We start from the raw sequence: 24,200 nt of genomic DNA, 5'->3' as shown, positions 1-24,200 counted from the left end.
CCAATGGGGAAACTAAATCTGGAGACAGCAAAGGATTCCCTCACTTTAGATGGATTCTCGCTCACTTCCCGTTTTGGTATGGGGAAGGAAGTGAGGGGAAATTTCCCCAATGGGACACAGATGGCAAAAATAAACCTTAATAAGAATAGAAAAATGTGCCGAAAATGGCGCCAAGAACGCCATGCGACTCAAAAATGCCATCAAAAACATATGGGTGAGTTATTGATGCGTTCTGTGTTTTTAATGCATTTCAACAGTTAGGTGCGTTTTTTAACTGACCAAAAATGCAGCAAGTCAAATTTTTAACACCAACGGACCAGTGTGAAGACATGCATAGAATTTAGAGAGATACATTTTTCTTGAGCTTTTCTTGCGCTAAAAGCTGCTAATAATATCCGACAATAAATTCAAATTCATTTAAATTCATGATATTAATTAAAAAGTCGAATAGAATACAATTATTTATAAAACTATCAATATTTTTTTAAAAATATGATTTTCGGTTTCTAACCAAGTGCATTCTGCATTTTCGGTACCAAGATTTCCATTCGGTGCACCTCTAGTTATAACTCTACCCTACTCTAACCTTTAGTTCTACTTTAAAGAGGAAGTAAACCCTCCTCTGCAATGGTCGCTGGTGCCGTTCCTTCAGAGCCCGTGCCGTGACCGTCGGCTCCCGTGCGGGAGCAACGTAATCGCGGGTCCGGCTAATCAGATGGCCGGATGCCGCGATCCCGGAAGACGGGCTACTGAACATGTCGCCCGGCATACAGGTAAGCGGGCGGCACGGCGGGGGCTCGTTCTAAGGTAAGTATTTCATAATGAACTAGTATGCGATGCATACTACCTCATTATGTGTTTCTATTTCAGGTTGGGAAAAAAAAAAACCTTTTTTAATGAGTTTACAACCTCTTTAAGTCAACCTCTAAAACACATCAAACAGCATTGCAAAGGCTCAAATATAATATACCTTAAAGGTTATCTAAAACACAAGAACACACTTTTAATATATTGTACCTTGCCAGCCCTTAAATATAATGGCTGCATTCATTTTCTGTTTTCAGACTAAGAACATTTTTAGCAAGTACAAAAAATAAATCTCGATCTTGCCAGAAATGGAGTGTCCTTTTCATTTCCTGTTGGATAAACTAGGAGCAAAAACCAGGTTATCTTTCTTTTGCAAACTACTAATATCATCAAACTCTATATAATGGGGACAAGCAGATATAAATTCAAGCCCCAGCCTGTGTGGCAACCATCATTCCTTCGACAGATGGAGTGGAGCCACACAGGGACAAGAAAGTGTGTGTTTATTTCATAGAATTACCTTTTGAAAGTCAAGGGAAAAGGGGCTGAAAAAGAGACAACAAACGCAGCCATTTTATCGTAGGACTGGCAAGCTGCATCAAATTAAAGTGTGCTTTTAGATTTGCACTGAGTAGTTAAGAGTTAGAACCTCTGCCAGGTTTATTGCTTTCCTGCTTTTACTTTGTGGGGGTTTACTCTCGGTTAGTTGTCACCAGAAAATAAATATAAGGGAAAACAAATATCTAAGATAGTGTTTCTCTCACTAGGGGGAGAGATTTCCTCCCATTTCCTGCTGTGTGTACAGGACAGAAAGTAATCTCCTTGTAGAGACACAATGACAAATGAAAACCTGATAGGGTTTAAACCATTTTCTATCCAAACGGAAAAAAAAAAAAAAAAAAAGTTTGACTTTATATATACATATATTAAATATACTTGTGTTAGTAACCTTTTCAATAATGTTTTAGGCTTACTGGTTCTTTTAGTAATAAATTGAGCCTTTCACTGTAAAAAGTATATGATCTTTTTTTTACTCAAATAGAGAAAGTCCATACATTTTTTAAAGGTAAAAAATAAATTTGTTCATGAAAAGAATGACCATAGATATGTAATCATGCAGCACTCAAGCTGAAAGTTTAAAAAAAAAAATCCCTAAATTATCTCGTAGTTTTCTAGTGGTTTTGTTTTTTTCTTGGTTCTCCTCTTCGATCCATAGAAAAGATAGAAAAGATATATGATAACCTTTCCCACTATAATAGTCAGTCTGAATTGTACTAAACTCAAACACCACTTCATGAAAAAAAAAATGACCCATCCATGAAGGAAACATATTGACAGCAGGAGTAGCTCCTCGTCTTCTTTAATTAGTCTTTTTCCAGTAACTGTGAAAGATCAGATATTGATCATACGACCAGCTCTACCGTTCCAATTATACACACTATAAGAATATACTTAAGGAACTGCCCATGCTAAAAAGTAAAATGTGGCTGCTACTCTGATTGAAATAAAATCCTATCAATGAAAAGCAGCAGTCAAACCCTTAACCCACTTATATTTTATCAGTAAGTTACAGTCCAACTTACAAATATAAAATAAACAATGTCAAAACCATCAAGCTGCAATACCAGGAATAAAGTTTACCTTAATAGCCCTAATATACAGCAGGGAAAATAATTTATTTGATTCCCTGTAGATTTTGTAAGTTTGCCCACTTACAAACAAATGAAGGGTCTATAATTTTTATCATAGGTGTATTTTAACCACTTAAGCCCTGGAAGATTTTACCCCCATTCTGACCAGGGGTTTTTTTGCGATTCGGCACTGCATGAATTTAAAGGACAATTGCGCGATCGAATTTGACATCCTTTTTTTCCCATAAACAGAGCTTTCTTTTGGTGGTATTTGATCACCTGTGCGATTTTTACTTTTTGCGCTTCTAAACAAAAAAAGAATGTCAATTTTGCAAAAATAACAATATTTTTCACATTTTTTATATGAAATTCCCAGAAAAAAAAAATGTAAAAATCAAATTTGTTTAACATTTTTGGCCAATTTGTTTTCTGCTACATATGTTTGGAAAAAAAAAAAAAAATCGCAAAAAGCGTATTTTGATTGGTTTGCGCAACAGTTATTGCGTTTACTAACTAAGGGAGAGATTTCTGTCATTTTTGGTGGGTTTTTTTTTACGCTTAATGGCGGCGATCTGCGATTTTTTTTGCGGTACTGCGACATTTCGGTGGACAGATCGGACCCTTGACTGACATTTTTGACACTTTTGGGGTTACCAGTGACATTACTGCAGTAATCAGTGCTATACATATGCACTGTTACTGCAAAATGACACTGGCAGGGAAGGGGTTAACTTTATTGGGGAAGGAGGGGTTAAGTGTGTCCCTAGGGGCGTGCTTCTTACTGTGATTGGACATGGCTACTAGTGTTAGTAGAACCGTATGATCACCATTCCTACACAGGGGAGAATGACAGGCGGCTTGTTTACATCAGCCGCCTGCCTTTCTCCCTTCACGGAGGACGATCGCGAGTGACCGGCGGACATCGGGTCCGCCGGGCACACGCACAAACTTCCCAGGGAACGAGCCGGGGCGGGCGCCCGCTCGCCTGCTATTGGCTCACAAGCAACTGACAGGCTAGTGACGTATATATACGTCACTTTGCCTGGCCGAGGCTGATCGCCGCAGTATATGTACTTGCGGCGGTCGGCAACCGGTTAAACGATAGAGACAGCATATCAACCAAAAATCCAGAAAAAAGACACGATACAAATGTTATAAATTGAGTTGCAGTTCAGTGAGTAAAAGAAGTATCTGATCCCCAAGCAAAACATGACTTAGTACTAGGTGGAAAAGCACAGAGGTAAAGCTAGGCTGCCATGCCTCGCAGCATGCAGGAAAGAAGTCCCTGCACTATTTTTGAAATTGCAGCCGCACAGGAACCAGGAGGATTAATGGCATCTGCCGGTGGGTCCTGCATTTTGCTATGTGGTGGGTGTGGCTGCAGGAATTTGTGCAGGTCCCGCAGTAGCAGCACAGGTGTGAACCTAACCTACGACACTTTGTAGTTGGTTACCAGGTTTGCACACATCTTAGGGATTTTGGTCTACTCTTTACAGATCTTTTCTAAACCCTTAAGGTTTCTTGGCTATCGCTTAGCAACTTGAAGTTTCAGCTTCCTCCATAAATTTTCTATAGGATTAAGGTCTGGCGACTGGCTAGTCTACTCCATGACCTTAATGTGCTTCTTCTTGAGCCACTCCTTTGTTGTCTTGGCTGTATATTTTCGGTCATTATCATGCTGGAAGACCCATCCACTACCCATCTTCAGTGCTCTGGCTGAGGGAAGAAGGTTCTCATCCACGATTTTACAATACATTGGCCCCTCAAAGCCACAAAGTCAGCCTGTATAGAACAGAAACAGCCCCAAAGCATAAAGTTTCCACCTCCGTGCTTGTCTGTAGGGATGGTGTTCTTCAGGTCATAGTCAGCATTTTTCTTCCTCCAAACACAGTGAGTCGAGTCAATGCCAAACATTCTCATCTGACCACAGCACTTTCTCCCAACTTTTCTCTGAATAATTTGGATGTTCATTGGCAAGCTTCAGACAGGCCTGTACGTGTGCTTTCTTGAGGAGGGGGGTTCTTGTGAGGGGTGGAAGATTTCAATCTATGGTGACTTATTGTGTTACCAATGGTTTGTTTGGTGACTGTGGTCCAACTGCCTTGAGATCATTCACAAGCTCCTCCCATGTAGTTCTGGGCTGATCCCTCACTTTTCTCACCATCGTCCTTACCCCATGAGGCGAAATCTTGCATGGAACTCCAGACCAAGGGCGATTAATGGTTATTTTGTATTTCTTCCATTTGTGAATAATTTCTCCAACAGTTGTCTCCTTCCCACCAAGCTTCTTGCTGATGGTCTTGTAGCCCTTTCCCAGCCTTGTGCAGGTCTACAATCTTGTCCCTGGCGTCCTTTGACAGCTCTTTGGTCCTGCACATGATTGTAAGGTGTCTTTTACACTCATAAGGAGTTGTCATTAGGACCTTCCTAAACTAACAGGACTAATCTGTGTACCACATGAGCACATACTGTAGCCAGTCTGTGGGAGCCAGAATTATTGTTAGTCGGTAAGGAATCAAATACTCATTTTACTCACTGAACTGCAACTCAATTTATAACATTTGTCATCCTTTTTTTTTTTTGTTCTGTATTTTTGGTTGATATTCTATCGCTATCATTTAAATTACACCTATGATATAAATTATAGACCCTTCATTTCTTTGTAAGTGGGCAAACTTACAAGATCTACAGAGGATCAAATAATTATTTTTTTCACTACAAACAGAGCCTTGGGTTGCATAGCAGGAACAATAAGCGGAACATAACTCAGACTTCTGCTCGGTTAAACTTAAAACTTACTAGAAAATGCATACTTCTCCACAGGGCAATTCTCAGGCACCACCAACTGTATGATAAACTGGGGAAAGGGGGCACAAAATTCCAGTTTTCAGGGGGAACTCCAGTGAAGCCCTTGGTGAGAGCAGATAGTAGACAATCTGTCAAAACGCCACGGCAGGCTCTTGTCTACTTGGACTTTACAGTGGATTGAAATGGATCTTGGCCCATTTGTCTTTTAAACTGCAAAAAATCCACATTAAAAAATGCAGGCATTGTCAGTCTGCAGGTTGTGTGCACAAAGGGTAAGGACATGTTTTTTGAATCCCGTAATTTGATTCCATATGCAAGCACAGGTGGCCACTCGATGAAAGAGAGGAAGACTGCACATGCATTTGTCTGCCCTGTTGTCAGTGGTCTTTAATCAATATCTAGTTTTCACCTACTGCCAGTTGAATTATTGACACTCTGTCATGCGGTTATTGACCCTTGCACTCTCCTGCACTTTAAATTGCCAATTAGGTAGGTCAAATGAAATAGGAAAATAATGGAAAAGGTGCACGCAGACCGGTTACTCAGTCTTTGCTTGAAATTGGAAAATCTTTCCTAGGGAAAGGTTTCCTTTTAATTATGCTAATTGTAAAAGCAGTAGGTCTTTAGAAACACCAGGACAGTGTAAAGTGGTTGTAATACTTACCCGAGCCAGTGATGTGCACGAGTAGTGGCTCTCCCAGGTCTCTCCATCATCACTGGCTGAGAGACAGCAACAGCAGCCACTGGCTCCCGCTATAGTCAATGACTAGCAGTGAGGAGGGAGTGGGTTTGAGCCATGCTCTGTGTCTCCTATGGAACAGTCCTGAAAGTGCAGTGCGATCCTGTGCATGCGCAGTGGGGAGCTGGATGTGAAACACCAGGAAGTTACAGCCAGCTCAGAAAGCCAAGATGGCAGCGTCAGGGATCCGATAACCACTGAAAAACCGGCTCCGGGTGAAGACAGCACTGGACTCCTAGACTTGAGTGTTTATCCTAAGTCAGCAGCTACACTTTTTGCAGCTGACTTAAAATTAAAAAAAAAAAAAAAAAAACGAATGTAATTTCTCTCTAAAGCGAGCTCTAGTTGTTTTTGTGTTTATTAAAAAACTCAGCAGCTACAAAAAGTGAAGCCCTGACTTTTAATAAACACACACTCATCTGTCCCATGATCCAGCGATGTGGCCGCCCAAAACCTTAGTACTCTCTCACTGCTCTCGCTGGCATAGCCGGGTGCGCATGTACGAGTCGCACTGCGCGTCCTAAATGGCTGGGCAATCTTCTGGGACCTGTGATGTGTCCCAGAAGATTGCAGGGAGGAAGTGGGAGAAGAGAACTTTCACTCGAGCCGCCTAGGCGGCCAGAGCGGAAGTGGGTACCTGTCAAAACTAGGTACCCGTAGCACCCCAAAAAAGGACATGCCAAATGTGGCATGTCAGTTGGTCAGGAGGCCTTAAAGCAGAAGTTCCACTTTTGGGTGGAACTCCGCTTTAAGTAGATCCTTCTCAAGGTTGTAAACTCCAGACCTAAAAGTGTGAAAATCCACCTGTGTGTGCTATCCAGCACTAACCCTTGTTCATATTTGGTAAGGCCAATACAGGTATACTGAAATTTGCAGGTACTGGCACAGGATAGATCATGGATCTCGATTCTTCTTGTACACTCATCTTTTACAATTATGCAAAGTTGACAGAAGCAGCTTTGAGTTTTAGCCTCTCTTGGAAAATACCCTTAAGGTCTTTTGTTTTTTCCCAGAACACATTTATTGGAAGTTTTGAAATAAACAGGCACAAACAATGACAGCTGCCTTAAAGAAATTTAGCTGGTTACCATCAAGCCCCCATGAACTGAGCAAAATAAAGAGAAAATACATTAAAAGTCAATATACACGAAATGCTCCTAAAGAAAACCTACCCTTTCTTAACCAGTTTGCCACCAATGAATCTATATTCTGATAAATATTTAGCACAGGTAAAATCTGTGTAAATGTTTACCTTTTTCTGCATTATCCGAAGCTCATCACTCAGATTACTATTAACCTTCATCAGTTGTTGAATTTTTGCTTCTGATACAGCCAGGGCATTTTTTACATCCATAAAATCTTGTGCTGTGACAGTCCCATCAGACACATCACCTTCCAAACTCTGGGGAGTAAATTATATATTTTTATATACATTAAAGTTAGAAAACTGTTCTAGGATTTAAAGTAAACCTGTCATAAGAGAAATATGGAGGTTGATATTCCTAACCACCTTCTGAACATACTGCTTGGCTGTCAAGTGACACTGTCTTCAATACCTTTTCAGCCACTGACCTGGAAAATAAGCACAATCCTTTTCTTTTTGTTGCAAAGCACTGACGTAAAAGGGTAAGTATGATATCCAGGCAACTACAATTTTCAGAAGGCATCACTGGCCTCCTTAGGAATAAATGAGAAACGTGTTGGCAGTGGGGAAAGCTGTAGATCAGCAAAGGAGAGTGCTGATTTGTCATCGGGGTAACATGGCAAACCGAGAGATACATTTTAACCACTTGCCGACCGAGTACGGTAATAGTACTGCGGCAAAGTGGTTCGTTATCGTCCAGTCACGTAGTATTACGTGACTGGACACTCCCCCTTCTGGGCGGCGCTTGCGCGCCGCCGGAGGCTCGCTCCCGCTGTTTTCATTCACAGCGGGAGTCGGGCCAGGGGAGGAGCAGCGGCGATCGCCGCTGCTCTGCCCCGATCGCCGGGGATCTAGTGTGGAGATCCGCCCGCTGTGTGTAAACACAGCGGGCGGATCTCCATAGTGACAGATCGGACTGTTCAGCATAGCTGGACATCCGATCTGTCCATGACTCACTCAGGCCCCTCCCCCCCTACACGTCAGTAAGCACCAGGCATACATTAACCCCTCCCTCTCCAATAAAATTAACCCCTTCCCTGCCAGTGTCATTTTTACAGTAACAGTGCATATATATAGCACTGATTACTGTAGTAATGTCACTGGTAACCCCAAAAGTGTCAAAAATGTCAGTCAAGGGTCCGATCTGTCCGCCGCAATGTCGCAGTCCCACAAAAAAAATCGCAGATCGCCGCCATTACGCGTTAAAAAAAAAAACACCAAAAATGACAGAAATCTTTCCCTTTGTTAGTAAACGCAATAACTTTTGCGCAAACCAATCAAAATACGCTTATTGTGATTTTTTTTACCAAACATAGGTAGCAGAAAACAAATTGGCCAAAAATTTTTAAAAAATTGGTTTTTACATCTTTTTTGGGGGGAATTTCATATAAAAAAATGTTAAAAATATTGTTATTTTTTCAAAATAAACGCTCTTTTTTTGTTTATAGCGCAAAAAGTAAAAATCGCACAGGTGATCAAATACCACCAAAAGAAAGCTCTGTTTATCAGAAAAAAAGGACGTAAATTTCGTTTGGGTACGGCGTCGCACGACCGCGCAATTGTCAGTTGAAGTCGCACAGCGCCGAATCGCAAAAAGTGGCCTGGACGGAAGACAGCAAAATCCTCCGGTGGTAAAGTGGTTAAAGTTGTTGTAAATTTAGAAGGTTTTTTTTTTACTTTAATGCATTCTCTGCATTAAAGTAAAAAAACCTTTGATCGGCTGCCCCCTAAATACTTAACTGAGCCTGATCTTAAACCAGTGCTGTGCCTGAGAGCAGCAGTGGTGTTCTCTCTCTCCTCAATGGACATGGAGAGAGCAGCGGGAGGCATTGGTTTTTGCTGCTGTCAATCAAATCCGGATGAGAAGGGAGCAGGCGGTGGGGCTGAGCAGCGCTGTGTGTGTCGCCTTTATAATTACTTTAATGAGAGCACCCTGAAATTACCTCCCAAACCTTAATAACAATTATAGTCCTAGCTAGTTGGATAGAGTAATTTTATAGCAAAATCTTGCAGCGCAATCCACAAATCTACAAGTAGGACCCGCAGGGGCTGGATCTTTTAGACAATCCCAGTCATTACTAATCCTTGCAAACTAAGTCAGAGGTTATGGTTTCATTTTTTTTCTTTATAAGTAAGTTTTAAACAATGTTTAATACTTACTACACTCCTTGGGTAACACTACAATACAACTCATGCTGTAAGCATTAAATGCAAGTTGTCAGCAATTGAAATAGTTTCCATGCAGTATCATGGATAACTAAGGGAGATGTCATGTAAACGTTACACTTTCTACAAAGAAGGTGTGACAGGCCTTGTGCGCTAAACATTTCCAGGTTTACAAACTATCTAAAATGCATAACATATTTAAATCTAGTAGCATTCATTTTTTTCAGATATCTTTATATATTTGACAATATACAGTATAACTGAATTTAAAGAAAGATTTGGCGATATCGTTAAGTCATTTTAAGTCATTGCCATATAGTGTTTAATAGCTGTAGATATTAATTGAGTTAACCTATGGTATGAATATTTAATTTAGGGGAAAAAAGGTGGCACCATTAGCATAACTAAGTTTGTTCTTGCTAAGCCTCGCTACAAGGCTATGAATTTTACATAGAAATATCCTATGAACTGTAACAAAAAGCTGTACATCAATTAAAAATATTAGCACCAACAAGGTCACTTTGCCCTGAAAAAAAAACTTACCTTTTCTCGATTTGACTTAGCTGGAGCATTCTCTGAGTCGGTTTCTTCATCTGATGCCACACTGTCATAATCCGGCTGGTCATTATCTTGACTTTCTGTACTATGTTGATTACTTATACTTTTTAACACTAATTCCACATTATCTGTAAATGAACATAGTTATAGGTGGAATAGAACATGCTAAACGGGAGCAATACATTTCCAATTGTTCTGCACAGGTGTGTTTTTTTTTTTAAATACAATGCATGCTGCCTCAATAGGTTTGACTGGAAAGTAACGTGCAATAGCTATGTGCAACATGTTGTAACCCAAACCAACCAGATTTTGGAGAGATTTCATCTTACACTCCTACTTAAATAGCTGCAGCTTTGTTAGGTTAACACACCCTAGCAAACATGCCCTGGGTAAATAGCTAGCTATCAATACAATTAGCCAGCATACATAGGATGGTTAAACATTATGTGTGCCTGCAGAGCAAGTGTAGGTACAATAACAATTATCTTAAAGGAGTTTGGGATTTCTAAAATAAAACAAACATACAGACCCACCTCCATGCTGCAGCATCCGTGCCACACTGCAGCTGTCCCATGCCGGCTCTAGGACTGGGAGCTGAGCGGAGATTACAAGACCACTGATCAGTTAGTTCTCAGTCTGCTTGCAGCATAGAACAGTGACTGTCAACCACTGCTCTCTGCTTTGCTCCTTCAGTGCTCATTGGAGCTCTAGGCTGGTGAAGCAGTGGGAGCAGTATGCGCCGGCTCTTAGCTGCACTCTGTAGACAGAGCTGAGTGTCAATCAGGCAGCTGGGTGGATCCCAATAATATTGGTGGGCTTCTTCCCCATACTTGCCCATGCCTCTGCCCTGTTAGCGGGCAGAAGCTTGCTATCAGCTGACTCTGGGTAGAACAACAAAAGTAAATGTACTCTTTTGATCCAACAGAAGTAGATCCAAAAATAGTTTGGCCATACTTCTCTTTTAAGCTGGGCCAATGTCCCAAAATACAGCAAAATAACGCATGCGTATGAATGAGGTAGTCCCAGAGCTCCAGGCAACTGATGCTGCCTAGACCAAGAAGGGAATTCTGGGGGAACTATGTTATTAGCCTGCTATAGGCTGAAGAACAGCCATTTCCTCATTCTCTTCTTCTCAAACTGTAACAATACAGAAAGTCTCAAAATGAGGAGCAGCAGCAGTGGGCTGATCTGTGACAGACAAAATGAGTGCTTAGACACCAGAATTTATATCATCCTGTCATCTCTGAGCCAATATATCAGTTAAGGATGCAAATGCTGGCTCTGGATGATGCCTGAATGAAGATAGTGCCAGCCTTCTGAACAGAAAACAGAAGAAGCCATAGTAGGAGATTACTGTGCAAACCTGGAAAATATGTATGTGATGCTAGATCTACGTTAAGTATTATAACCATGTTGGAACTTTTATGCAGTAATGGTGATGTCATCTAAAGTAACATTTACATTAAGACCTGTATATGGCAGGATGAAAAACTGGATACACAGAATAACAAATTTGTGCCCCACAGTTTGGGAGTTTACTTTGGTAAATATGCACAATCCAATGTTAGAGAAAAGGATCTGCAGCTTAAATCCAAGTGTTGATTTAGATCAGTGAGTAGAATCATGGTGGGGGTGATTTACCAAAGGAGTATTTTCACTTACCTTAGTGAATGAGGTTAAGGTAAGTGAAAATTCACTTTTAAAGAATAACCAATCATGTTTAAGCAAAACAAAGTGGGACTCCAAACACAGACATTTGTAAATCCTTTACTGAAAAAAAAATGACCTCTAGTCATGCAATTTAAATGTGCAACTCTGTTCTCTTTACTGTACAATTCATACAGATACTGCTGTGGCTCTCAAATAATATAGGGAAGCAATAGTGTAGTTTATCCATCCCCCCAATGCCTTGTATTCTGTGAACTGACAAGATGGAAGAGGGGGGAAGACAAAACACGTCTCCATAAAGTGGTTTATTATGCATAAATAAACGAATAACTGAAGAGATTAGCAAAGCTTTTTTTCCTCTTTTGTGACATGACTGCCTGCGGAAAAAAACTTGCAATTCAAGGACACAAAAGCAAAAAAGACAACAGCTGAAAAAGGTCATTTATCAGTAAAACACTGACATCTCTTGTATATTTTAGCAGTATCATCAGCAAGTACTAACTTACCTTTCGATCCAGATACTGAATTTCCCTGTTGTCGTCTTTTGGCATCACTTAGAATGTCGATCACCAGTGTTGCAAATTCATGAGCATTAAATCGGGCTAATTTTTGCCTTCCCTGAAATGATAGAGATCTGAATAAAGACAAAGTCCACTTTGGGGCATTCAAAATGTTGTCAAGGCCACAAGTGACTGCATAAAGCTGGATAAAGACATCAGAAGGCAGCTGTTATTGTGTGAATGAAATAACCAGTGCGTTTCTGGGTGTTTTGGATACCCGATTCTTCAAGCCACAAGCTGTGGTTCCTCCTGCCGGCTGGTAAATCCTGTAGTGACGTACAAGTGGCAGGAGAAGCCATAGTGTATGGTGGGAGGACCAAGAAAGATAATTATATAGCATTAAGCTTTACAGGCTGGCATTTTTCCATCGACCCCGTGATGATAGGATGACTTTAAGACAATACAGCAACTGAAAATAATTAATAGAAAAAAAAATGGAATATGCATATACGCACACACTTTTCCCACACAGACAGACATGCATGCGTATATATTTAGGCATGCCATTCTCACGCCACTTCTTTCTGTAAATTAAAAAATAATGTGGTTGATTCTGACATACACACTAAATAGGAATATCTCCGCTAGGTGAACTTGGAGTCCTGTAGCATTACCTGGTTACGTGTTGAAGAATACTCTGGGTTCACTGGAAGGAAAGGTACAACCGTGGTCTCTGTGACAAGGGTGCTGTGGTTCTGAGTGGCAAGCCAAACTGAAAACACAAAAAAGCATTCATTACACACACAGGTGGTCAAATATTACCATTTTTACTTAGTCCCAATTCTAGACATTTTTATAACTTTTTTTTTTTTTTTTTTTCAGATTTTTATTTTTAACATTTCTACAGATATTGTGATACTACATCAGGAGCTCACTAAGCTCTTCCTATATGTACAGTTGTATCCTTACAGTGTGTATGAACGACACCAGTTTTGGAGGTAGTGCCTCTGCCCCTCACTCTGCTTTGCCATTCATAAAGCACCAAAAAATGATGATGTTTGTGCCATGCTCTGTTTATGGCAGAGCGAGGGGACAGAGGCACAACACCAAAACAGATGGTGTTTACACACACTGTACGGATGCAGCGGAGAGCCTGAAGTGTGGCTCCCCACTGTAAAGATCAGGAGCTCTCAGAGGTAACGTGAGAAATAAGGGTTAAAACAAAAAGGTGCCTGGAGATGGCTTTTAAAAAAATTCATTTTAACTGTGTAGATAATGCTATGGTCTGCAGCTTCCTAATGAATTTATAGAATATGGGATATTTCATAGAGGTATCTGACAACTCACGGGTAAGGAATTATATTAGCAACAATTTTGGCAGATGCAGAAGTTTATTTGAAAGCTGCTGCAGAAATGTGGCTATACATTTGAGCAGCAGAGGGCACTCTTGTATAATGACAGACCAGAACATACAATATTGTCTTGCTGTTGTGTTTCTTTAAGGCCCCATGCACACGGGACGTTTTTAACGCCGCTGTAAGCAGCGTCAGGCGTTTTCTTTTTGCAGCCTAAAAACGCCCCTCCATGTTATTCTATGGCCTCATGCACACTCAGACGTTTTTGAGCTGTAAGTGGCTTAGACGTTTTTAGGCTGCAACAAGAACCCACCACCTGCGCGTTCTGAGGACCAGCGTTACAGCGTTAAAAACGCCTGACGCTGCTAAAAGCTGAATAACTTTGCTATAACGTTGCTTAACGTGCGTTAAGCCACGTTATACGTTTTTTTTTCTTCCATTCAAAATCAATGGTTCCCTATGGGATCCTATTGATTTGAATGGAGGTCGCACCGCAACACCGCAAGTCGGATCCGACTTGCGGGGTGACTTGCGCTGTGGGAATCTTGAGGGGGAACGCCACGCCAAAATGGGAAAAAAACGGCGTGGGGGTCCCCCCCAGGGTTCCAAACCAGGCCCTTCGGGTCTGTTATGGAATTTGAGGGTAGCCCCATGCCGAAAAAAACGGCATGGGGTCCCCCCCAAAATCCATACCAAACCCTTATCCGAGCATGCAGCCCGGCAGGCCAGGAAAGGGGAGGGGACGAGCGAGCGGCCCCACCCCCCCTGGACCACACCAGGCCACATGCCCTCAACATGGGGGGGTGTTGGTGCTTTGGGGCAGGGGGAGCTCTGCACCCCCCACCTCAAAGCACCTTGCCCCCATGTTGATGAGGACAAGGGCCTCATCCCCACAACCCTGGCCGGTGGTTGTGGGGGTCTGCGGGCAGGGGGCTCATCGGAATCTGGAAGCCCCCTTTAACAAGGGGGCACCCCAGATCCCGGACCCCCTCCCTATGTGAATGGGTATGGGGTACACTGTACCCCTACCCATTCACCCCATAAAAGGCAGTGTATGGAAATAACGACAAGAGACGTTTTGGAAAGTTTATTAAAAATCTTCATCCGACTCTTCTTGTCTTCTCCTCTCCGGGGTCTTCCCTGGGGTCTTCTCCGGGGTCTTCTGCTCTTTTGCTGTCCGCCCTTCTTGTCTTCTCCTCTCCGGGGTCTTCTGCTCTTTTGCTGTCCCCCTCTTCTTGTGTTCTTCTCTCCGGGGTCTTCTGCTGTCCCCTCTTCTGCTGTCCTCTCTTCTTTTCTTCTCCTCTCCGGTCTTCTGCTCTTTTGCTGTCGGCTGTCTTCTTCCTCCGGTCCTCCTCCGACGACGTCTCCGCTGATTATGCCTATCTCCGGTCTCTTCAGCTTATTATATAGCCATTAGGGGCGTGGCCCCGATGACGTCATCTGGAGACCCCGCCCCCTCATGTCACATATGACGTCATCTGTGACATGAGGGGGCGGGGTCTCCAGATGACGTCATCGGGGCCACGCCCCTAATGGCTATATAATAAGCTGAAGAGACCGGAGATAGGCATAATCAGCGGAGACGTCGTCGGAGGAGGACCGGAGGAAGAAGACAGCCGACAGCCGACAGCAAAAGAGCAGAAGACCGGAGAGGAGAAGAAAAGAAGAGAGGACAGCAGAAGAGGGGACAGCAGAAGACCCCGGAGAGAAGAACACAAGAAGAGGGGGACAGCAAAAGAGCAGAAGACCCCGGAGAGGAGAAGACAAGAAGGGCGGACAGCAAAAGAGCAGAAGACCCCGGAGAAGACCCCAGGGAAGACCCCGGAGAGGAGAAGACAAGAAGAGTCGGATGAAGATTTTTAATAAACTTTCCAAAACGTCTCTTGTCGTTATTTCCATACACTGCCTTTTATGGGGTGAATGGGTAGGGGTACAGTGTACCCCATACCCATTCACATAGGGAGGGGGTCCGGGATCTGGGGTGCCCCCTTGTTAAAGGGGGCTTCCAGATTCCGATGAGCCCCCTGCCCGCAGACCCCCACAACCACCGGCCAGGGTTGTGGGGATGAGGCCCTTGTCCTCATCAACATGGGGGCAAGGTGCTTTGAGGTGGGGGGTGCAGAGCTCCCCCTGCCCCAAAGCACCAACACCCCCCATGTTGAGGGCATGTGGCCTGGTGTGGTCCAGGGGGGGTGGGGCCGCTCGCTCGTCCCCTCCCCTTTCCTGGCCCGCCGGGCTGCATGCTCGGATAAGGGTTTGGTATGGATTTTGGGGGGGACCCCATGCCGTTTTTTCGGCATGGGGCTACCCTCAAATTCCATAACAGACCCGAAGGGCCTGGTTTGGAACCCTGGGGGGGACCCCCACGCCGTTTTTTTCCCATTTTGGCGTGGAGTTCCCCCTCAACATTCTCACAGCGCAAGTCACCCCGCAAGTCGGATCCGACTTGCGGTGTTGCGGTGCGACCTCCATTCAAATCAATAGGCTCCCATAGGGAACCATTGATTTTGAATGGAAGCAAAAAAAACGCTGCTAAAAGCAACGTGGCAAAACGTGCAATAACGCCAATGGAAAAAGCTACTGAAAGCACGTTTTTACAGCTGCTTTTTCCGGCGTCAGAACTAACTTTGACGTACGTTTTTTCTAACGCCCCGTGTGCATGGGGCCTAAAGCCGAGTTCCAGCTGTTTCTGTGTTACTTAAAAGTAAGCAGCTACAAAAAGTGTAGCTGCTGACTTTTAAAAAAACACACACTCACCTGTCCCACGATCCAGCGATGTGGTCACCCGAAGCCTTGGTTCTCTCTCTCGGCTCTCCCTGACACCAGCATCACTAGTGTGGGCATCCCGCTGTGACAGCTTGTGGCTTTACAGTCAAGTGCGCACTGTGGCTCAATGGCCGGGCAATCTTCTGGGACCTGTGATGTGTCCCAGAAGATTGCGGGGAGGAAGGAGGAGAGAAGAACTTGGGGACTTCAGTGGAAGTGGGAGCGAGTACCTGTCAAAACTAGGAACCTGCCCCCAGCCCCCCCAAGAAAATGACATGCCAAATGTGGCATGTCAGGGAGTCAGGAGTCCTTAAAGCGGAACTTCCACTTTTGGGTGGAACTCCGCTTTAAGGATGCATGGGTTAACCTCAAAATAGCGTGTTCTTTTTTTGTGTATATATTTGTCCCCTGACCACTGTAAACCAAAAGATCTACTGGAAATCAGAAAGTCTAGATTTGCAAAGAGACTTGTACAAAAATATACAACAGAATAAAGAAGGCAAACTCACCTGCATCTGTTTCTCGCCTGTCAACTTCATCATATACATCCATAGCTAGTTCTTCGAACAAGTGATTGCTTAACTAATAAAAGCCAAAACAAGTTTTAGCAATATTACACACACAAACAATGATAGTCATAGACCTCGTAGCATGGGGAAGGGATAAAACCTCTGACAAATCTCTATTTCAGTCTGTGTGCCCCCTCCACAGTAACATGCAAAGAATATGCTTTAAACAAGGGAAATTGAAAGTTCAGCTCACAGCTATACCTGGGAGTCACAAGAACAGTTTGTTTCCATATGCTGTTCCAGACTTACCATTTGTGCAGACTGCGCTGCACAATCATATAGTGTCCCGTTTACATGAGATGTTATCTGCCTATACAGAAATAATGTTTGTACATGGCCATTGAAAGAATGTGAAGCCCTAAAAAATTGTTCCTGCACAGGAACCCTCTGGTGACTATATTTGTCATTGTCCTGTTCCCGCAACATTTTGTCGGTTAGTCATTTAACAATGATACTTACAGATTGAAGTTTTTTCTTTGCAGCCTTAGCAAGTTCTGATAAATCTAAACTGCTGCAAACAAGGAGAGACACTCAGCATCAGTAATTATAACACACATCATGTACAACATAAAGTGCCCTGGGAGATTTTTAAGTAAATGAAATGTCAGTTAGTGTTTGTGGTTTTCCTCTAGGGTTATTTTCTACATTGCACTTTCATTGGTTAACAATGCTTTCAGATGGTAGAAACTGATACACATTTACATGAATAAATAATAACACATTTGCTAACTTAACATTGTATAATAAACGTACACAGTAAGACACTACAGATACATTCACTCATGCCACTGTATCTATAGAGGGAGCTGTGGTTGCCACCTAGGATGGACTACAAATACATCAGCCTTTGTTCTTAATACATCTCCGGAGGTGCAGGGTTTTTTTATAGTTTACAGAAGGAAGATAACATCTGTACTTCCAGTTTAGCTCACTGGAAGTGACGAGGAAACTGGGTTTTGGGAAAGATGAAGAGATATACTCTTATACATGATGAAAATGTTTTTAGCCTGAAGAACACAAGTTCTCTCCTATGTTTAAATTTACTTTTCTCAATTCTCTGAAAAATAGAATGATTACGGCCACACGCACCTACACAGGTTGAACTGGATGGACTATGATCGCGCTCAGCTCCAGAACATTGATCGGTAACCTGGATTCTTCCAGGGACCAGACACCTTGAGCAGAAAGCTTACCGAGAACACCTCCCCACCAGGACAAACTGGCATATGTGGTGACAACTGTCCAATATAGGGGGAGGAAGAATTTTCCTTGTTTGAGCGCCGGGGAACCGAAGCCACCATATCAGGGATCCCCTGGTCACCTGGCTCAGCTGGATCTGGTTGTCCAGGGAATTTGGATCTTTGTTCCATTCGAGGATTTCCTTCTGGAGAAACGCAAGAGACCACCTGGGAGGACGACACCATCAGTCCCAGAACTCCCATACATGTCCAAAGGGACGACCATTTGCTGCACAGCAATAGCTGAATCGCAGTTTGGTGTTTCTGGAGTTTGTTTGAAGGAAGAAACACCCTGGCTGAGGATGAGTCCAAAGTCAGGCCCAGATAATCCAGTCTCATGGAAGGGACCAGGGACGACTTCTGAACTCCTCGAGAGTTCTCATGGTGACCTCCAAGTTTGTCACCAGCGCCGTGGGAGATTCTGCACGGAGAAGCAGATCGTCCAGGTAACCCAGGACCAATATCCCCCGTAACAACGCCAGGACCGAAGCCAACACCTTTATGAAGACCCGAGGAGCAGAGGCGAGACCAAAGGGTAACGCCACAAACTGATATTGATCCTCTCCCACAGAAAAGCACAGAAAGCGTTGATGTCCTGCACATATTGGGATGTGAAGGTTGGCATCTTTTTTTTTTTTTCCCCCAAAGAAAATATATTATTTATTGAGTATAAACAGTACACTGTATAAATAACATCAACAGTAGACACAACCAGTTACATAACCAGTGCTAGGAAAAACACAAAAGTATAAAATATATAACAACAACAAGAAAGGAGAACGTCATTTATAAAATATCGCACTCAGGTGTATAGTGCATCATAGGAAACAATCCTAAACATTTGCATAAGAAAGCATGCAGTTATCCTCACAAAAAAGTAGTAGAACTATGCACACCTAACTGTGTAGCACATACCTCCGCATGCTAACAAGAACCCACCTGGAGTACAAAATATAAATAAAAAAATAAAAAAAGGAGGGCAGAACTTTGGCAGATAACTTAAGGGGAAAAAAAAGGATGGGGGGGGGGGTATAGGTAGAAAGAAAAAGAAAAAGAAAAGGGAGAGAAAAAGAAAAGAACATGGTAAAAAGGGAAGGAGAAGAAAAGGATGGCAAGACACTGCACGCTAGGCCTTCTCAAAAAATGTCACCCTATCCCAAGAGTAACCGGTCCATTACTAGTTGGGATGGAGCCAAGGCTGGATCATCCAGCCAGGGCTGCCACAATGAGGAAAATTTCTTATTATCTTTTCGATGCTGGTATGTCAGTTTTTCTCTGATCAAAGAGGCATTAACCTGTGCAATCCACTGGCCCTTGCTCGGTATCCTGGAGGAGATCCAAAATATAGCAATTAATTTACGAGCAATGTATAGCAATCTCAACACAGCAACGTGGGCATTTGGGGTCAGAGTGTCCACCTCCAGAGCACAGATATTTAAAGGAGTCAACCACTCGCACTGTTGATGCACAGTCAGGGAGGGGCTGAGTCATGGGATCAAGGGGCATCAAAACTGATTTATCCCAATTTATGGAGAATCCCGACAGGGACCCAAAGTAGTTGATAAGGGACATCACCGCCTGTAAGGACTCCCCTGTGTCATCCAGGTAAAGCAGCATATCGTCCGCGTAGAGTGAGATAACGTCTGCTTGTAAGCACCTTCTGAACCCCACTATTCCGGATCCGCGCCGCTAAAGGCTCCAATGCCATGGCAAACAGAAGTGGAGATAACGGGCAGCCCTGTCTAGTCCCCCCTGTGTAGACAGAAGGGCTCAGAAAAGTTCCCCATTCACTCTCAGTCTGGCCGTGGGGGCAGAATACAGTACCCGTACCCAAGTCAGAAAGGTCTCACCCACACCAAATCTTTTGAGAACTTCCCACAGGTACACCCATTCGACACTATCAAATGCCTTAGCGGCATCTAACGAAAAGACTGCCCAGTTTCCAGGATTGTCCACCGGGATCTGAAGGTTCAGAAACAGCCGGCAGAGATTAAGTGCAGTTGATCTAGTCGGGATAAACCCCCGACTGATCCCTATGGACAATCCCGTGGACAACAGAGGACAGCCTAGTGGCCAATATCTTAGCTAGAATTTTAACATCTATCGTCAGTAAGGATATGGGCCTGTAGGAATCCGCCAACAGCGGATCTTTGTCCGGTTTCAGCAGTAAAACAACAATGGCTTCAGACATAGAAGCAGGGAGGCAACCAGTCAGAAAGGCTTTGTTATATATACACGTAATAATACAGGCACCAGCTGTTCAGCTTATCTACTGTAAACCTCCGATGGGATACCATCTGCCCTCGGAGATTTACCAGGTTTAGCAGATTTCAAGGCCGCATATATTTCTTCTTCTGTAAGGGGAGCCCCAAGCACAGCCACGTCCGAGGTAGACAGAGAGGACAAGTCGCAGGAGGATAAAAAGTCTGCGATCTCTTGGGAGTCAGACGAGATTTTAGAGGAGTAGAGATCCGTATAAAACTCCCCAAGTACTCTCCCTACGTCGGCCGTGGCGTGCCAGAGCACCCCCTGAGGATGGATCCTTGAAGGTTGGCATCTTTGATGTCTATGGAGGCCAGGAAATCCTGGGAAGCCACCACTGTGCGAACGGATTCCATCTGGAATTTTTGAACTTGCACAAAGCAATTCAGTGGTTTTAGGGCCAGAATTGCCTGCTTTCTTGGGGACCATAAACAGGTTTGAGGAAAAACCCTGAAAACGTTCCGATTTCAGGAGCGGGACTATTACTCCTTGTTGTAACAGGTCCTGCACTTCCCCAAAGAGAGCCTGTAAGCGTTCTGGGGACAGTCGCACATTGGATGGGAAGAACTTTACCGGAGGGACAGATAAAACTCGATCTTGTAACCCAACCACATTACCTCGGGTACACACTTGTCTTGTAACTGGGATAGCCACAGGTCCGGAAACCGGCAAAGATGCCCCCCCACCCCAGATACGGGTGAGGTCGCACCTTCAGGCCGAAGGAGTATTATGCTCCCTGACCCTGAGTGACGAAAAAACTTTTTGTGTGCTGAAAAGGAGGGACCCCGTCTATGACGAGGGTCCTTACACTTGTTAGCCTGAGGGAGAAAGGTACTCTTACCCCCTGTAATACCTCTGAAAATGTCATCAAGGGTAGCCCCAAACAGGCGATCACCTTGAAAAGGTAAATTAGACAAGGCCTTCCTGGAAGTCTGATCTGCAGACCAGCATTTTAGCCAAAGTAATGGCTGAACGACCACAGCCGACACTGACAGTCGTGCCAATAGTGGAGCCACATCCAGTCAGGCATCGCAAAGAAATTGCAGCCCCTGAATCAACTGGTCTGCCAGCTCAGTGAGGCATCGCAAAGAAATTGCAGCCCCTGAACCAACTGGTCTGCCAGATCCGCAAAAGCAGGGGAGAGATATTCCCCCTCCAGATCACAGCATAGTAACTTAGCCCATTCAGTCAAGGTTTGTGACACAAGGGCAATAGTTAACACTGGTCTGAGGGCAGACCCTGCCAGGGAGTACATATTGTGGGCCACAGACTCAGCCTTTCTATTCGCCAGATCCTTAAAGGACAGGGAATCCTCCACTGGAATCATGGTAGCTTTATTCAGTCTGGAGAACGGAGGGGCCACCATAGGTGTCACAGTCCACTTCTTTATGAGGAACTGCTCAAAGGGGTAGCATCTAGCAATCCCCTTCGGCACCCCAGGGGGATGCTTCGGGTGGTCCCAATTTTTTTTTACCTTGTTGTCAAAATATGCGGGAAAGGGGAAAACCTTTGCCGCTCTGGATGGCTTGTGAGTGCCAAACGTAACCTGAGCCTCTGTCGCATTGTCCATTTTTAGGGTCTCACGCACAGATACAACTAGTGCATCCACCAGCGCCTTTTCTTGCGTGGAGGCGGAGGGAGACATGTCATCCTCACTATAATAGGAGACAGGTCTCCACGTCTGCGGTGGCTGAATCAGATTCAGAATCGGACCCTTCGGTTTAGGCAGGGGGTGTTTTTGGGTACTTCGCACTTTAAAGGCCGCCTCCACCCGGGACACAAGGAGGAGGGACAGGTAAGGGGGGGTGCGTAACAGGTATGGGGGGGTGCGTGACAGGACAGAGGGGAATCCGGGGGGGGGGGGGGTCCGACTGTCCTAGGAAGGGGCCCGCGTCCACCCCAAAACCCGCCAGGGGGAGAGGGGGGGACAATTACTCACCATACCTGGAACAGGCGGGCGCAATCTCCTGACAGAGCCCCTCCACACCGAAGTGGGGAAGCTGTCGGCCAATAGGAACGCTGCGACTCGGGGCCTAGGCACGGTGGTGTGCGACCTGGCCGGCTGGGGTGACCACTGGATCTATATATCCAGCCTATCGCCCAGATCCGGCTTAGTTGCTTGTAGATCTCACAAGAAAAATATCCGGAGAAAAAAAACTAACTAGAAAAAACTTTTTGGCCAGGGCCACAGATCCCAGCAAGGAACTAGGTCTCCTTACTCCTGACTAGGCAGCTTAAAACTGACATGCTATAGCAAAGAAGGGGGGGGGGGGGGGGGAGTATACCTCCCGGGACTGCCCATAGGGGTATCCAGAACTTTTTTCTACCTAGTGTCCTACTCCCGTAGGGGGCAGTATAACCCTGTTATGAAGAACAGAGACTGCGTCCGTCAATGAATGATAGATAAATCTTTATTTAAAATTACATTTGATTCATTTTAACACATACCAGCAATAAATATTTGTAAAGTGTTTGTTTTCATATCCCCTCCGTGAGCTCAGTCCCTGTGATCTAGTAGGAATCAGCCTATCCCCTTGCCATATTCCTCCGTAAACATAAGATACCGCACAGGAATAGTCACATCCATTGTTAGCCATACATGCTTAGATTTCTCTACCAATTCCCCCATCCACACCGTGACAGCTAATTGCAGTAACGTGAGTGCCAGAAAAGTGATTACATCTGACAGAATATAGTCACTGTTTGGCCAAGAAGTTTACATTTAGGTCTTTTTTAAATTTACTTTCAGCCCCGGTTCACACTTATGCGAGTGCGGGGTTCGCATGTAATGTCGGAGCGCACTGCTCCTTCATTACATGCGATCGGCTGTGCGGTGCGAGTTTAGCCATACACTTTGTATGGCTAAATTCGCACCGCAGCAAAACACGCACAGGACCCTTTTTGGAAGCCGCATCAGGATCGGATCGCACAGCGGTTCACACTTGTGCGATCCGATCCTGTGCGAACTGCACAATCGCACTGCGATATGCGATCAAACTGGGGGTATCGTTAAGATTACATTGACACCCCCAGCGTATCGCATATGGCAGTGTGAACTGCCGGGGGTGCGTGTGCGAGGCGGGAACAGGCTGCGGATTCGCAGCCTTCCCGCATCGCATAAGTGTGAACCGGACCTCAAAAGGAATCCGCTGAAATTTAGGCAGTGTATGACCAGCTTAGTTATGCTACATTCTCCAGTTTCAATGCTATGTATTGCACACAAATTCTACATTACACTCACCACTAAGAAGAATTTGTTTCACTAAAACTCTTACCAAAGATGCAACAAGTGTTATTTATTTATTTTTAGAACTGCACCAAGAGACAGACAAGAGTGAAAATGCAGCCTTTTCTTCCACCTTACTATACATACTCTAGAGACTCTCCACAATTTTTGACCACATTGGCTATTTTGAAAACCTTTTTTCTTAAAAGTTAAAAATGCACCAAAATAAACAAAAAATGAACCAATCTGCTTTCCCAGTATGCAATTACTTCTAAACAAAATGCAAAAGAGATTTACTTACAGCCTCCTTTTTCCAGATGTACAGCCACAGAACAAAAAGGAAAATTAACATTATGATGTATGCAGATTTAAACTGCTTGGAAAAAAAAAAAAAAAACCTTCCACATAATGATAAAAGCTGCCTACATAACAAAGATGCCATTTACAAGGGTTTCCTGCAGCTGCCATGCAGCTGTCTCTTCCTATCAAGTAGAATACCAAGAGCTCCATAACAGATGAAGTCACTACTTGTTGGAACAGTCGCTTGGAACTCTTTGAAGTTAAGCGATTATTTAGAATCATACTTTTAATTTTAAAAAGTCTAACTATATGAATTATTTCAAACAAGCAACTTTTTTTTTTTCTTTGCAATAGAACAAATGCATTCAACATTCTAGGAGACTTTTATGAATAGAAAGATCACCAGCTGATTAATAGAACTAAAATATGATTAAAACCTTGAACAAATATTTTTATTTATTGC

General features: G+C 43.9%; 1 protein-coding gene across 5 annotated transcripts in view; it reads right to left on the bottom strand.

The window, feature by feature from the left end:
- GIT2 (GIT ArfGAP 2) overlaps positions 1–24,200 on the bottom strand; it is a 226,043-nt gene that overhangs the window by 91,063 nt on the left and 110,780 nt on the right. For 3 of the 5 annotated variants that reach the window (XM_082252665.1, XM_082252661.1, XM_082252663.1), the window contains exons 9-14: positions 17,171–17,222; positions 16,652–16,724; positions 12,696–12,793; positions 12,028–12,139; positions 9,839–9,981; positions 7,238–7,387 (exon numbers count right to left, since the gene is read on the bottom strand). In XM_082252665.1, the coding sequence (XP_082108791.1) occupies positions 7,238–7,387; positions 9,839–9,981; positions 12,028–12,139; positions 12,696–12,793; positions 16,652–16,724; positions 17,171–17,222 (628 nt within the window). Of the gene's footprint in view, positions 1–1,862; positions 2,190–7,237; positions 7,388–9,838; positions 9,982–12,027; positions 12,140–12,695; positions 12,794–16,651; positions 16,725–17,170; positions 17,223–24,200 lie in introns of those variants that run through there. The other 2 variants (XM_082252664.1, XM_082252662.1) reach the window with 2 other exon arrangements.

The sequence above is a fragment of the Pelophylax lessonae genome (assembly GCF_965119305.1).
Source record: "Pelophylax lessonae genome assembly, chromosome: 1".
NCBI lineage: Eukaryota > Metazoa > Chordata > Amphibia > Anura > Ranidae > Pelophylax > Pelophylax lessonae.
Note: the sequence above shows the minus strand (reverse complement) of the source record. Positions and strands in the feature narration are given on the sequence as shown.